Raw genomic sequence first — 12,160 nt, forward strand, 5'->3', positions numbered from 1 at the left:
CCTGCGGGTAAGGGACAGCTATACGTTTGGCCTGGTGAAGTAGATCTAACATTATCAAGCTTCAAATACTAATGACAATGATAAAAGGATTCGGGGTCCGTGTTTCCAATTTTAGGTTTATTGTATAAAACGCCACACGGGTGGAGAATAACCACTCCGGTTTATCATCCAATCTGATTAAATATATCCGGATCTGATTAAATATATCCGGATATCAGTTTCTTGTTTATTTTCCTATATCCCATTGTTAGTTTATCCAATAATCTATATTCCACGACAAGCTTGCCATACAATCACGTTATATATAGACTTGTATCGTTACTATATCTAATTGTTTGTTTATCTTATAATTATCCTATATTCCACGACAAGCTTGCAAAAAAATCACGTTGTATAAAGACGTGTATCGTTACTATATCCCATTATGTTAGTTTATGTTATGATCTACATGTAAACACCACTAAACACGTGACCTGTTATAAATAACAAATATATGGACACAGATCACTAAAGATTTCCCCATTGACTCCAATGTTAATTCTCGTATCTTACACCGGCTCTAACTTTTTCCCAAATTTTCGTTGGGTAGAACGCTTTCTACCACAGATGGAGCAACATGTGGCAACCACTTGCCCAAAAGCACGTATGAGTTTCTTAATTCATGAAAAACTTGAGATACACAAGCTGGAAGTAGAGACAAGTAAACATGCAATTTCAGCCCTACATTCAACGTAACCAACCTCTCAACTCTTGTATCCTTCCGCATCAAAATTATGAATATTCACCAAAACCTGGCAGAAAAGGTATTTTCAAACCCTTTTCCTCAATTCTACACCAAAAAGTCAACAAAAATCGCCATGCAAAAGGGGGAAAAAGGAAAAGGGAAGAGGAAGACTAAAAATAGCTTTGGCCCTTTGGTGATCTGTGTCCATATACAGTTGAAGCATGACAGGAAGTAATTCAATACGAAACGAAAAGTAGAGTTTCTAAGGAACTGTAGCAATTCCTGGCATGTGTGCGGTTGTTGTGTAAGGGATTTTGATTTTTCAGCCTGAAGATGATGAAGTATAGTGTTCTGATTTTAAATTTACACCACTAACTGCATGACCTGTTATAAATACAGTTGTACCTGTTAATAGTATTATGTATATACAATTATATTATGACTAGACGTAATTCAATACCAAGAAAGTGAAGCAAGTCTACGCATGTACGCGGTTGTTGTGTGGTTGGCTTAAGTGATTTTAATTTTTTATCTTAGACATCGTGAACTGTAGTGTTTTGATTTTTTAGTCGACTAGAGTATATTATACAAGCCTACTCGTTTGGGTTTGTATTTGTGAAGAGTTTCAGTTCGTGTGTTATACAACCAGTGTGCGCATGTAGGCCTACACTGTTCTGTTGTGGTGTGATTGTCTAGGTGACTTTGACGTTTCATTCCGGAGACAGCAAAGTGTAGTGTCTCGATAGCGTATATTGACCTACTCATTTTTTTTTTGTGGCGAGTTTCAGCTCGTGTAGTATACAACCAGTGTAACAAACAGTAATTTAATATGGCTGAACAGACAGATAAGGAAGTGTGTAGTATCTGTTTATACGACTTCAAACATCCTGTAAAAATCGACTGTCAGCATTCGTTCTGCTTCATCTGTTTAGAAGATTATGTGAACAAAACATCTGCTAAAGATCAGTTCCAATGTCCATTATGCCGTTGCCTTATAAACGTTGGTGACAGGGGCGTGCAACTAAACACTGAGGCCAATTCCACAATTAATATTCCAAAGTGCGATGTATGTACTGAAGATACATCTCAATATTTTTGCCGAGACTGTGATCAGTATTTATGCAATTCTTGTAGAACCATGCATGATAAGATTAAAATTTGTAAAGACCATGTTGTTTGTCGATATGACGAAAACCAAATCGATGAACAATCAAGGTCGAACGAAACAAAGAAAGAAAAGAGACCAGTCAATTTATTCACAAATCCTAAAGACTTTTGTCCAAATCACGAAAGCGAGAAAGTTACAACCTACTGTAAAGATTGTACACTAGCCATGTGTTTAAAATGTTTCGTGGCCAATCATAACGGACACAATTATTTAGATTTACAGAAGGACGAAGTCAGACAAAATATGAGACAAGACTTAAGAACATTAAATGATGCATTAAAAACACAAATTGACCGTTTTGAGAAACATAATGATAATTTGAATAGTAAACTAATCGAAGTCAAACATTTTATAAAAACTGAATGTGACAAAGTAGATGCACAGATGGATAAAATCTGCTCAGATGTTCGTAGAATTGGACAAAATATTAAAAAGAAAATGCAGGAAACTAGTGAAGAGGAAGAATCCAAATTAGGGAAATTGACGGAGGACATTAAAAGACTAACAGAAGATTTAAAAGCTAGTGTTAAATATTCAGAGAATATTTTGGAAGATTCGTCCATTGTTGAAGTTTTGAAAAGATTACCTAAAGTTAGACAGGAGAAAGATGAAAGTTGTTGTAGAAAATTGGATATACCTGATGTAAGATATTCAAAATTTCAAGTAGCAGAGATAGATCAAACGCTGTTAACCAATCACCTTGGTAAGATTGTAAATTGTTATCAGAATATGTTTGAAGATATCTTTAATGTGGATACTGTGAGTAGTGGTTGGTGTTCTGGTAAACAACACGTAGTTTCCGGTTTTACATGGAGTATCGCTGTAGTTATAGATTCGTTATCATTATTTGTTAAATTGTACCTGGATGACGTAGAAGATAACAGTATTACGTTATGTGACGCTGACGTCACATATAAAGTTATAAATAAAACAGATGATAGACAATCTGTGGTTAAACAATTTATTGGTGGCGTGTCAGCTTGGTGTGATATTATTGACTGGTCATATTTCAGTGATCCTGTCAATGGATTTACTGATGATGATGGAAACTTTAAAATTCAAGTAACAATTAATGAAGTTACTGACATTGAAAGGTGTGCAGAATTATGCTAGTGCTATTCTGATTAACAGTTGCTTAGTAATATGAGTAAAACATATTTCAAATTTTATGTAAATGTTTTCAAGTTCTAGGATAACTTATATGATTGTGTAGTGATTTGACAACCTGTTTAGCAATAGGTATAGAAATAAATAAATATGTTTTATACCTTTAATGTCAATGGCCGAATGGTTAGCACGTGTGTGCTGTATCATAAGGCCTGTCAATGAGGCAACTGACGTGGTTTCGAATCCGCGGTTGTACGTGACAAGGAGTAAGGTCGCCTGTCCAACCTCTTGGGTTTTCTCCGGGTCCTCTGGTTTCCTCCCACTGCTAAAGACCCCTACGCGTAAGCGAATTATTGAAATAAAATTGAACCATGTGTTAGTCCCGAAATGACCTAGTTTGTGTCGAGTGGACGTTAAACCCCATCTCTCTCTCTCTCTCTCTCCTATAATCTATATTGTATCTGACAGTTATATATGTCAACCATCAAGTTATATGTATGGGACGGAAAACCGCATTTCCGTTTACACATTAGCGTGCAGCTAAATTAACCCCTGACAGTTCGAATTGGAAATAAGACTAGTCCGTAGCGCGGCTGTCCGGGCAAAATGTCCCTCATAGCACACTGTATGTTGTATGCCGACTTCATTTGCCCCGTCGGAGTAGAAAAGTAGGATGGTGAACCTTGTTTTATTTCATTATACTGACTGTTCATTGTTTTGATTGGTTGAGATATTTTACGTGTTTCCTCTGACAACAGAATATATATAAAAAAAGATAATCAAGCAGAAAACGGACGTCAAGTCTTAAGCAACGAACGAACCATGACTAAAACATAAGATAGCCGTCGACAACAACCTTATCCGAAAGTAGCAAGCTTTTCCGAAAGTAGCAAACTTATCGGAAAGTAAAAGTGTGGCCCCCAGAGAGCGCAAAACAAATTTTAGGCCAATTAAAGGGACTTAAATCTTTAACGAAAGAGGCGACTGTACTGATATTCAATTCAAAATCGTAAAAATTTAAAGTGCTATGTAAAGGGCCATAACTTCTGAACGACAATTTGATTGTGTTCAAATTCCAGCTCAATTGTCGCCTTGTCAATAGAGTCATTATCCCAACGTTTTATATTATTCCTCAAATATTGTGGCCTCTACAGAGCAGACAAACTACACTAATCAAGGGGCCATAACTCTGGAACTATAAAAAAGTGGTTATTCTCAGATGCAATCCCAACTGTCGTCTTGAAATAAGAATCATTATACCGAGGGTTGATTAAAATTCGTCAATAATTACTCTAGAGAGTGGATAGGCAAGTGTGGACGGACAGGGCAAGATATTATACAGCCACTGCGTTCTACAGTTGGTAGCTTTATTTAGGGAAGATAACTCTATTAAGAATTTATTTTGATAATGTTGTCATATTTTCGCAACATTACAAGAATTAGAATCGACTGCCTCACCTCGTGGGGTTTCTCCTGCCCCATCCAACTACTAAAGTCCTCATTGGAATTATTGAAATATAACTGAGCCCCCCCCCCCCCCCTAACATTTCCGGCAGACGAGTAAAGTGAAAACAAAAATTATTATTTCATCTAGTTGGCAAAATACACATAAGTGCCCGAAATCTAGTAAAACGCTAATTTTACTTTTCTTTTTATTGAATACCATGGATTGAAGCATTTTGTCTGGGGCCCTTCTACTTTGTGCTTAATTTTCGGGAATCGATTATTATTTGTAAATGCAGCTGAAACAGTCTGGACCTGGTGAGGGATTTGATGATTAAGAAGAGTTATCATAATAAGGGGAGCGCACATTCATAAGACAGTTGTTGTTCGTGGTGTTTAACATTCGCTTCCACTCAAGGTGATATCGCAGTCATCTTTATTTTAATTATTTTAGCACAAGAGCAGGATATATGTTGACCTTTATTCATTAAATATTTCTGGTTGTATGTAGCCTTTATTTATAAAATATTTCTGGATGTGTGCTAGTCATGATCTATCGAATATTTCTGGTTGTGTGCTAGCCTTTATTTATAAATAATTCTGGTTGTGTGCTAGCCATTATTTATAAATAATTCTGGTTGTGTGCTAGCATTTATTTATAAATAATTCTGGTTGTGTGCTAGCCTCTATCAAATAATGGTTGGAATTCAGCTCGGCATAGAGTGGGATTTTGGGTACAAACCGATTGGTAACGTTTCTTTGGGAGTGCAAGGCCCAAATACCTTACAACTGTTTGATTATTGGGATTTATGATTCAGGTAGAGTAGGTTATATTGGACCACATTGAAGTTGATGTATTCACGGGCTGGAATAGCAGGAGAACGCGTTTGCCGCAGTTAAATTTTCAAAAAATGTGTGTTTGTGTGTGTGGGGGGGGTTGGGCGAATTATCAGGAATTATCAGTGAACAGAAATTCGCCCGTCTATCTGTTGTCGCTCGTTACTTCAGTCAGTACAGTAGTCTCTGTCATCCAGAAAAATATTTTACGAATATTAGTCGGGATGCGTTGTCAACATTTTAGAAAAATAGGTCATTGGCTAGATTATCCAGTCTTTTACATTATCATAAACAAAGTCTAAGGGAGGTAAATAGTACCAAAATAATTAATTTCAGAATGTCGTTTCAAATAATCCATTTGATTGCATGCCAGTTTAATATCCAGCACTCTTACTTTTTTATTGTAAAATATCTCTCTTCAAGGACCATATCTATGTTTTTAAAAATTAATCCTAATTCGTCATCACGATTCATGTTTGTTTATATTAATGCAAGAATTATCGGATTTATTGCGGGAAGAGGACTAACTCTTACTTGACTTGGCCAGAAGATACTGGATAATCAACCACATTAAAAACCAAACTCCCGGCTACGCATGGGCACTGGACTTTACGTCAAATATTGACAACGGTCTCAGACCCTACGTACGTTGAAGGCTAGGAGGTTCTGGGTGACCGAGACTATCAGTACAGTAATATAGAAGGATGACTCGTGTTTTCCTTTTGCTTTCATCACTTCCGTTTCTTACAATTTTCATTCAGCACATATCGTAGCGAGTATCTCTGTGGTAAAATTATATTTGGAACGTGTTTGACCAGTTCTATCACATATGTGATAATGGCTGACACCAATGTTGTCCTTTAAGCGATTATACTGGCATGCAACTATTTGATGACGTTAGTTTATGATGAGATAATACTGGACAGTGTATGGTGAAATTGGGTTGAACTGGGATTGGTTGATAAATCGTTAATCGAATTTGTAGGACCTTTTCCGTGATTTAGCCCATTGTTATTGAAGTAACGAATCACTAATTTATTTATTGTCATTTGTGTCATATTATTAAATATATGCAAACGCATTTTAAATACTATCGCCATTCAAATAATGGTCCAAATGAGCCAAAGTGATAATGGGATAAACTAAAATGAAACAAGATACTGATATCAATTTCATAATCTTTGTTCTACCATATTTAGGGGTATCGAAAAATCATGGACTTTAATCAATAGCCTGTTAATACAAATCGGATGATTACTTTTGTCGTTTTAGTTCACAAAACTGCACTAAACTAACGGTAATCGGCTGTTTCGGACCACATTCTTGGTTCATTCGGGCCATGATAAGGCTCATTTGGACCATTATTTGAATGGCGATAGTATTTAAAATGCGTTTGCATATATTTAATAATATGACACAAATGACAATAAATAGATTAGTGATTCGTTACTTCAATAACAATGGGCTAAATCACGGAAAAGGTCCTACAAATTCGATTAACGATTTATCAACCAATCCCAGTTCAACCCAATTTCACCATACACTGTCCAGTATTATCTCATCATAAACTAACGTCATCAAATAGTTGCATGCCAGTATAATCGCTTAAAGGACAACATTGGTGTCAGCCATTATCACATATGTGATAGAACTGGTCAAACACGTTCCAAATATAATTTTACCACAGAGATACTCGCTACGATATGTGCTGAATGAAAATTGTAAGAAACGGAAGTGATGAAAGCAAAAGGAAAACACGAGTCATCCTTCTATATTACTGTACTGATAGTCTCGGTCACCCAGAACCTCCTAGTCTTCAACGTACGTAGGGTCTGAGACCGTTGTCAATATTTGACGTAAAGTCCAGTGCCCGTGCGTAGCCGGGAGTTTGGTTTTTAATGTGGTTGATTATCCAGTATCTTCTGGCCAAGTCAAGTAAGAGTTAGTCCTCTTCCCGCAATAAATCCGATAATTCTTGCATTAATATAAACAAACATGAATCGTGATGACGAATTAGGATTAATTTTTAAAAACATAGATATGGTCCTTGAAGAGAGAAATTTTACAATAAAAAAGTAAGAGTGCTGGATATTAAACTGGCATGCAATCAAATGGATTATTTGAAACGACATTCTGAAATTAATTATTTTGGTACTATTTACCTCCCTTAGACTTTGTTTATGATAATGTAAAAGACTGGATAATCTAGCCAATGACCTATTTTTCTAAAATGTTGACAACGCATCCCGACTAATATTCGTAAAATATTTTTCTGGATGACAGAGACTACTGTACTGACTGAAGTAACGAGCGACAACAGATAGACGGGCGAATTTCTGTTCACTGATAATTCCTGATAATTCGCCCAACCCCCCCCACACACACAAACACACATTTTTTGAAAATTTAACTGCGGCAAACGCGTTCTCCTGCTATTCCAGCCCGTGAATATATCAACTTCAATGTGGTCCAATATAACCTACTCTACCTGAATCATAAATCCCAATAATCAAACAGTTGTAAGGTATTTGGGCCTTGCACTCCCAAAGAAACGTTACCAATCGGTTTGTACCCAAAATCCCACTCTATGCCGAGCTGAATTCCAACCATTATTTGATAGAGGCTAGCACACAACCAGAATTATTTATAAATAAATGCTAGCACACAACCAGAATTATTTATAAATAATGGCTAGCACACAACCAGAATTATTTATAAATAAATGCTAGCACACAACCAGAATTATTTATAAATAAATGCTAGCACACAACCAGAATTATTTATAAATAATGGCTAGCACACAACCAGAATTATTTATAAATAAAGGCTAGCACACAACCAGAATTATTTATAAATAAAGGCTAGCACACAACCAGAAATATTCGATAGATCATGACTAGCACACATCCAGAAATATTTTATAAATAAAGGCTACATACAACCAGAAATATTTAATGAATAAAGGTCAACATATATCCTGCTCTTGTGCTAAAATAATTAAAATAAAGATGACTGCGATATCACCTTGAGTGGAAGCGAATGTTAAACACCACGAACAACAACTGTCTTATGAATGTGCGCTCCCCTTATTATGATAACTCTTCTTAATCATCAAATCCCTCACCAGGTCCAGACTGTTTCAGCTGCATTTACAAATAATAATCGATTCCCGAAAATTAAGCACAAAGTAGAAGGGCCCCAGACAAAATGCTTCAATCCATGGTATTCAATAAAAAGAAAAGTAAAATTAGCGTTTTACTAGATTTCGGGCACTTACGTGTATTTTGCCAACTAGATGAAATAATAATTTTTGTTTTCACTTTACTCGTCTGCCGGAAATGTTAGGGGGGGGGGGGGCCTCAGTTATATTTCAATAATTCCAATGAGGTCTTTAGTAGTTGGATGGGGCAGGAGAAACCCCACGAGGTGAGGCAGTCGATTCTAATTCTTGTAATGTTGCGAAAATATGACAACATTATCAAAATAAATTCTTAATAGAGTTATCTTCCCTAAATAAAGCTACCAACTGCAGAACGCAGTGGCTGTATAATATCTTGCCCTGTCCGTCCACACTTTAATCAATCCTCGGTATAATGATTCTTATTTCAAGACGACAGTTGGGATTGCATCTGAGAATAACCACTTTTTTATAGTTCCAGAGTTATGGCCCCTTGATTAGTGTAGTTTGTCTGCTCTGTAGAGGCCACAATATTTGAGGAATAATATAAAACGTTGGGATAATGACTCTATTGACAAGGCGACAATTGAGCTGGAATTTGAACACAATCAAATTGTCGTTCAGAAGTTATGGCCCTTTACATAGCACTTTAAATTTTTACGATTTTGAATTGAATATCAGTACAGTCGCCTCTTTCGTTAAAGATTTAAGTCCCTTTAATTGGCCTTAAATTTGTTTTGCGCTCTCTGGGGGCCACACTCTTACTTTCGGATAAGTTTGCTACTTTCGGATAAGGTTGTTGTCGACGGCTATCTTATGTTTTAGTCATGGTTCGTTCGTTGCTTAAGACTTGACGTCCGTTTTCTGCTTGACTATCTTTTTTTATATATATTCTGTCGTCAGAGGAAACACAATGAAAGTCTGTCTAACAGGGTCCCAGGGTTTCTTTTATAGGCATATGAATATCATGCACAGTCAAGTGTGATCATGACCCTGAACCTGTGCAATTAACTATATGATTGGATAAATTAAGCCAAATGATGCAATCGTAAATTTCCTTGCACGTGTAATCTCGTGGTAGTTTATTGACACACAGAAACAGTTATGTTTTGGCTATATAACTCTCTCTATGTGTCAACCCGTCAGTTATTAACTAAGTTGAATTAAGTACAATTCTACATATATGTGAATCTACCAACTTTCCAAAGATATTAATTAATGAAAATTACTGTCACCTTATTTCTCTATTCCTTGCCTATAAATTGAAAACAATGTCGCAACGACAATATTGCTACACGTGTGTAAAATACGAGAGCTCGGTGCCAAATCCCACTGTAAAATTTTCTCATTCAACACCTTCTGTTCAGTATTTTTATGTTCAGATAGAACACTTAACACAAAGTATGCAATTTCGGGACTAACTCATGGTTCAGTTATATTTCAATAAATCCAACGAGGTCTTTGGAGAGGGGGGGGGCTAGAGAAAACCCAAGAGGTAAGACAGACGATTCTAATTCTTGTCATGTTACGACAACATTATCAAAATAAATTCTTAGTAGAGTTATCTTGCCTATATAAAGCTAGAAAGCAGTGGGTGTATAATACCTTGCCCTGTCCTTCTGTCCGTCCACATTTGCCTGTCCACTCTCTAGAGGCCGTAATTATTGACGAATTTTAATCAGCCGTTGGGATAATGTAGACGAGAATAATCGGGGTTTTTTTTATAGTTCTAGAACTATGGCCCCTTAATTAGTGTAGTTTGATTGTCTCTAGAGCCCAGAATATTTGAGCAATGTGTTTCAAACGTTGGGATAATGGTTCGTTTGACAAGATAACAATTTATGTACAATTTGGACAGAATCACAGTTTTGTACGTCCACCTGTCTGTGCATGTGTGTGTGTGTCTGTGTGTCGCCAACAGGTCACAATCCTTAAGTGGTCATCTTGAAATTTTACATACTTATTCCGTATACCGTAAGGATGATCCCTATTGTTTTTGGTGCATACACGACCCCCAGGGGCAAAGCCACTCCTATTTCTAGTATTTGTTTGTTTGTCGTCTACAGGCCGCATTTCTTAACGTATCATCTTCAAAATTTGCATACCTATTCTTTGTACTCTAAGGAACATCCCTATCGTTTGGGGTACATGCCCAACCTCCAAGGGCAGAGCCACGACCATTTTCTTTTTGCGTGCCTGTGTTTCGCCTACAGGCCACAATTCTTAATCGATAGATCATATTTTCATATGAATTCCTTATACCCTAAGGATGATCCCTATTTTTTTTTTAGTGTATGCCCAACCCCCAGTGGCAGAGCCACGCCCATTTCTTATATTTATTTGTTTTTCATCTACAGACCGCATTTCTGAACGTATTACCTTGAAACTGCGCATACTTAATCCTTCTATCCTAAGGAACATCCCTATTGTTTGTGGTGAATGCCCAACCCCTAGGGGCAGAGCCTATTTTCTTTTTGAGTGTCTGTCTGTCACTTTTACAGCCCGCAATTCTTAATCGATCGTCTTGAAAACTGTTTTATACTTATTCCTTATATCCTAAGGGTGACCTCTATTATTTTGAGTGCATGACCACGCCAAATGTTTGTATGTCTTGCCTACAGGCCGCAATTCTTAACAGATCCTTTTGAAACTGTGCATACCTATTCCTTATACCCCCAGGTATATGTATTCCTCATTGCCTAAAGACGACAACTGCATGTCCCGACCCCCAGGGGCAGAGTCACGCCCAATTTTTGTGTTTATCGTTTACAGGCCGCAATTCTGAATGGATGAACTTGGAACTTGATATACTTATTCCTTATATGCTAAGGACAGCAACTATTGATGTTGCTGCACGCAGTGGCGGCGCCAAGGGGGGGGGGGGCATAAATCTGGTCTGACTTCCCCCCCCCCCCAATAGTTTTAGAAAATAAAAAAAGTATTTGTGATACGTTTCGGTAATCAATCCTTTCTACGGTGAATGAATCCCACATCCCCACTCAGTCATAAACTTGCATGTTGTAGAGCATTTCCGACAGTCTATTTTTCAAAATTTTCTTGGCGAGGTCCCTAATGGACTCGCTACTTTTGCGCTCGTTTGGCATTTTGTTCTCTGGTCGGATAAACTAGTGATCAGGCGACGGACAGTATCTGGTCGGATCTATTTATCTCGACGATCGGTACCTGACTGAATACTGTCAGACAGCATTTCCGGCAGTCTATTTTTCAAAATTTTCGTTAGTTTGACAGTTTACCTCAACGATCAGTGCCTAAAATACTGCCAGGCTGCATCTCCTTACCCCTAGTTTAAGCTCGTGTCTTTGCCCCCCTAACCTTGGACTTTGCCCCAGCAATAACCGACGGCTGGCGCCGCCACTGGCTGCACGACCGCCTACTCCACCCCCTGCTCTTTCGGCGGTGCCACACCCACTTTTTGTTCATATTTTGTCTAAATGATATACAGGTTGCAATTATTAACAGATTTGGTTCCAATTCGGAATGATCCATCATAGGGTTGTACCTATATATATATATATACTATTCAAAAAAAAGTAGGGGATATTTGATTTTGGGGGCATAATACTAAAATATGCAAATGACTACGAAAAAAGTCACTATAGAACCTAACAGAAGAAACATTTCCAGTTACATGTGACGCCCAAACGCACCAATAGCTACCGCATGGAATGCAGGTGATGCTTGG

At 37.3% G+C, this 12,160-nt stretch overlaps 1 protein-coding gene across 1 annotated transcript; it reads left to right on the plus strand.

The window, feature by feature from the left end:
• Window positions 1-975: 975 nt before the first annotated feature.
• LOC126822593 (E3 ubiquitin-protein ligase TRIM33) lies at window positions 976-3,061 on the plus strand. The gene has a single exon (XM_050551559.2). It carries the CDS (start codon window positions 1,554-1,556, stop codon window positions 3,003-3,005), a length of 1,452 nt encoding a protein of 483 aa, XP_050407516.2. The 5' UTR covers window positions 976-1,553; the 3' UTR covers window positions 3,006-3,061.
• The last annotated feature ends 9,099 nt before the right edge of the window (window positions 3,062-12,160 follow it).

Source organism: Patella vulgata, chromosome 5, assembly GCF_932274485.2.
Source record: "Patella vulgata chromosome 5, xgPatVulg1.2, whole genome shotgun sequence".
Classification (NCBI taxonomy): domain Eukaryota; kingdom Metazoa; phylum Mollusca; class Gastropoda; family Patellidae; genus Patella; species Patella vulgata.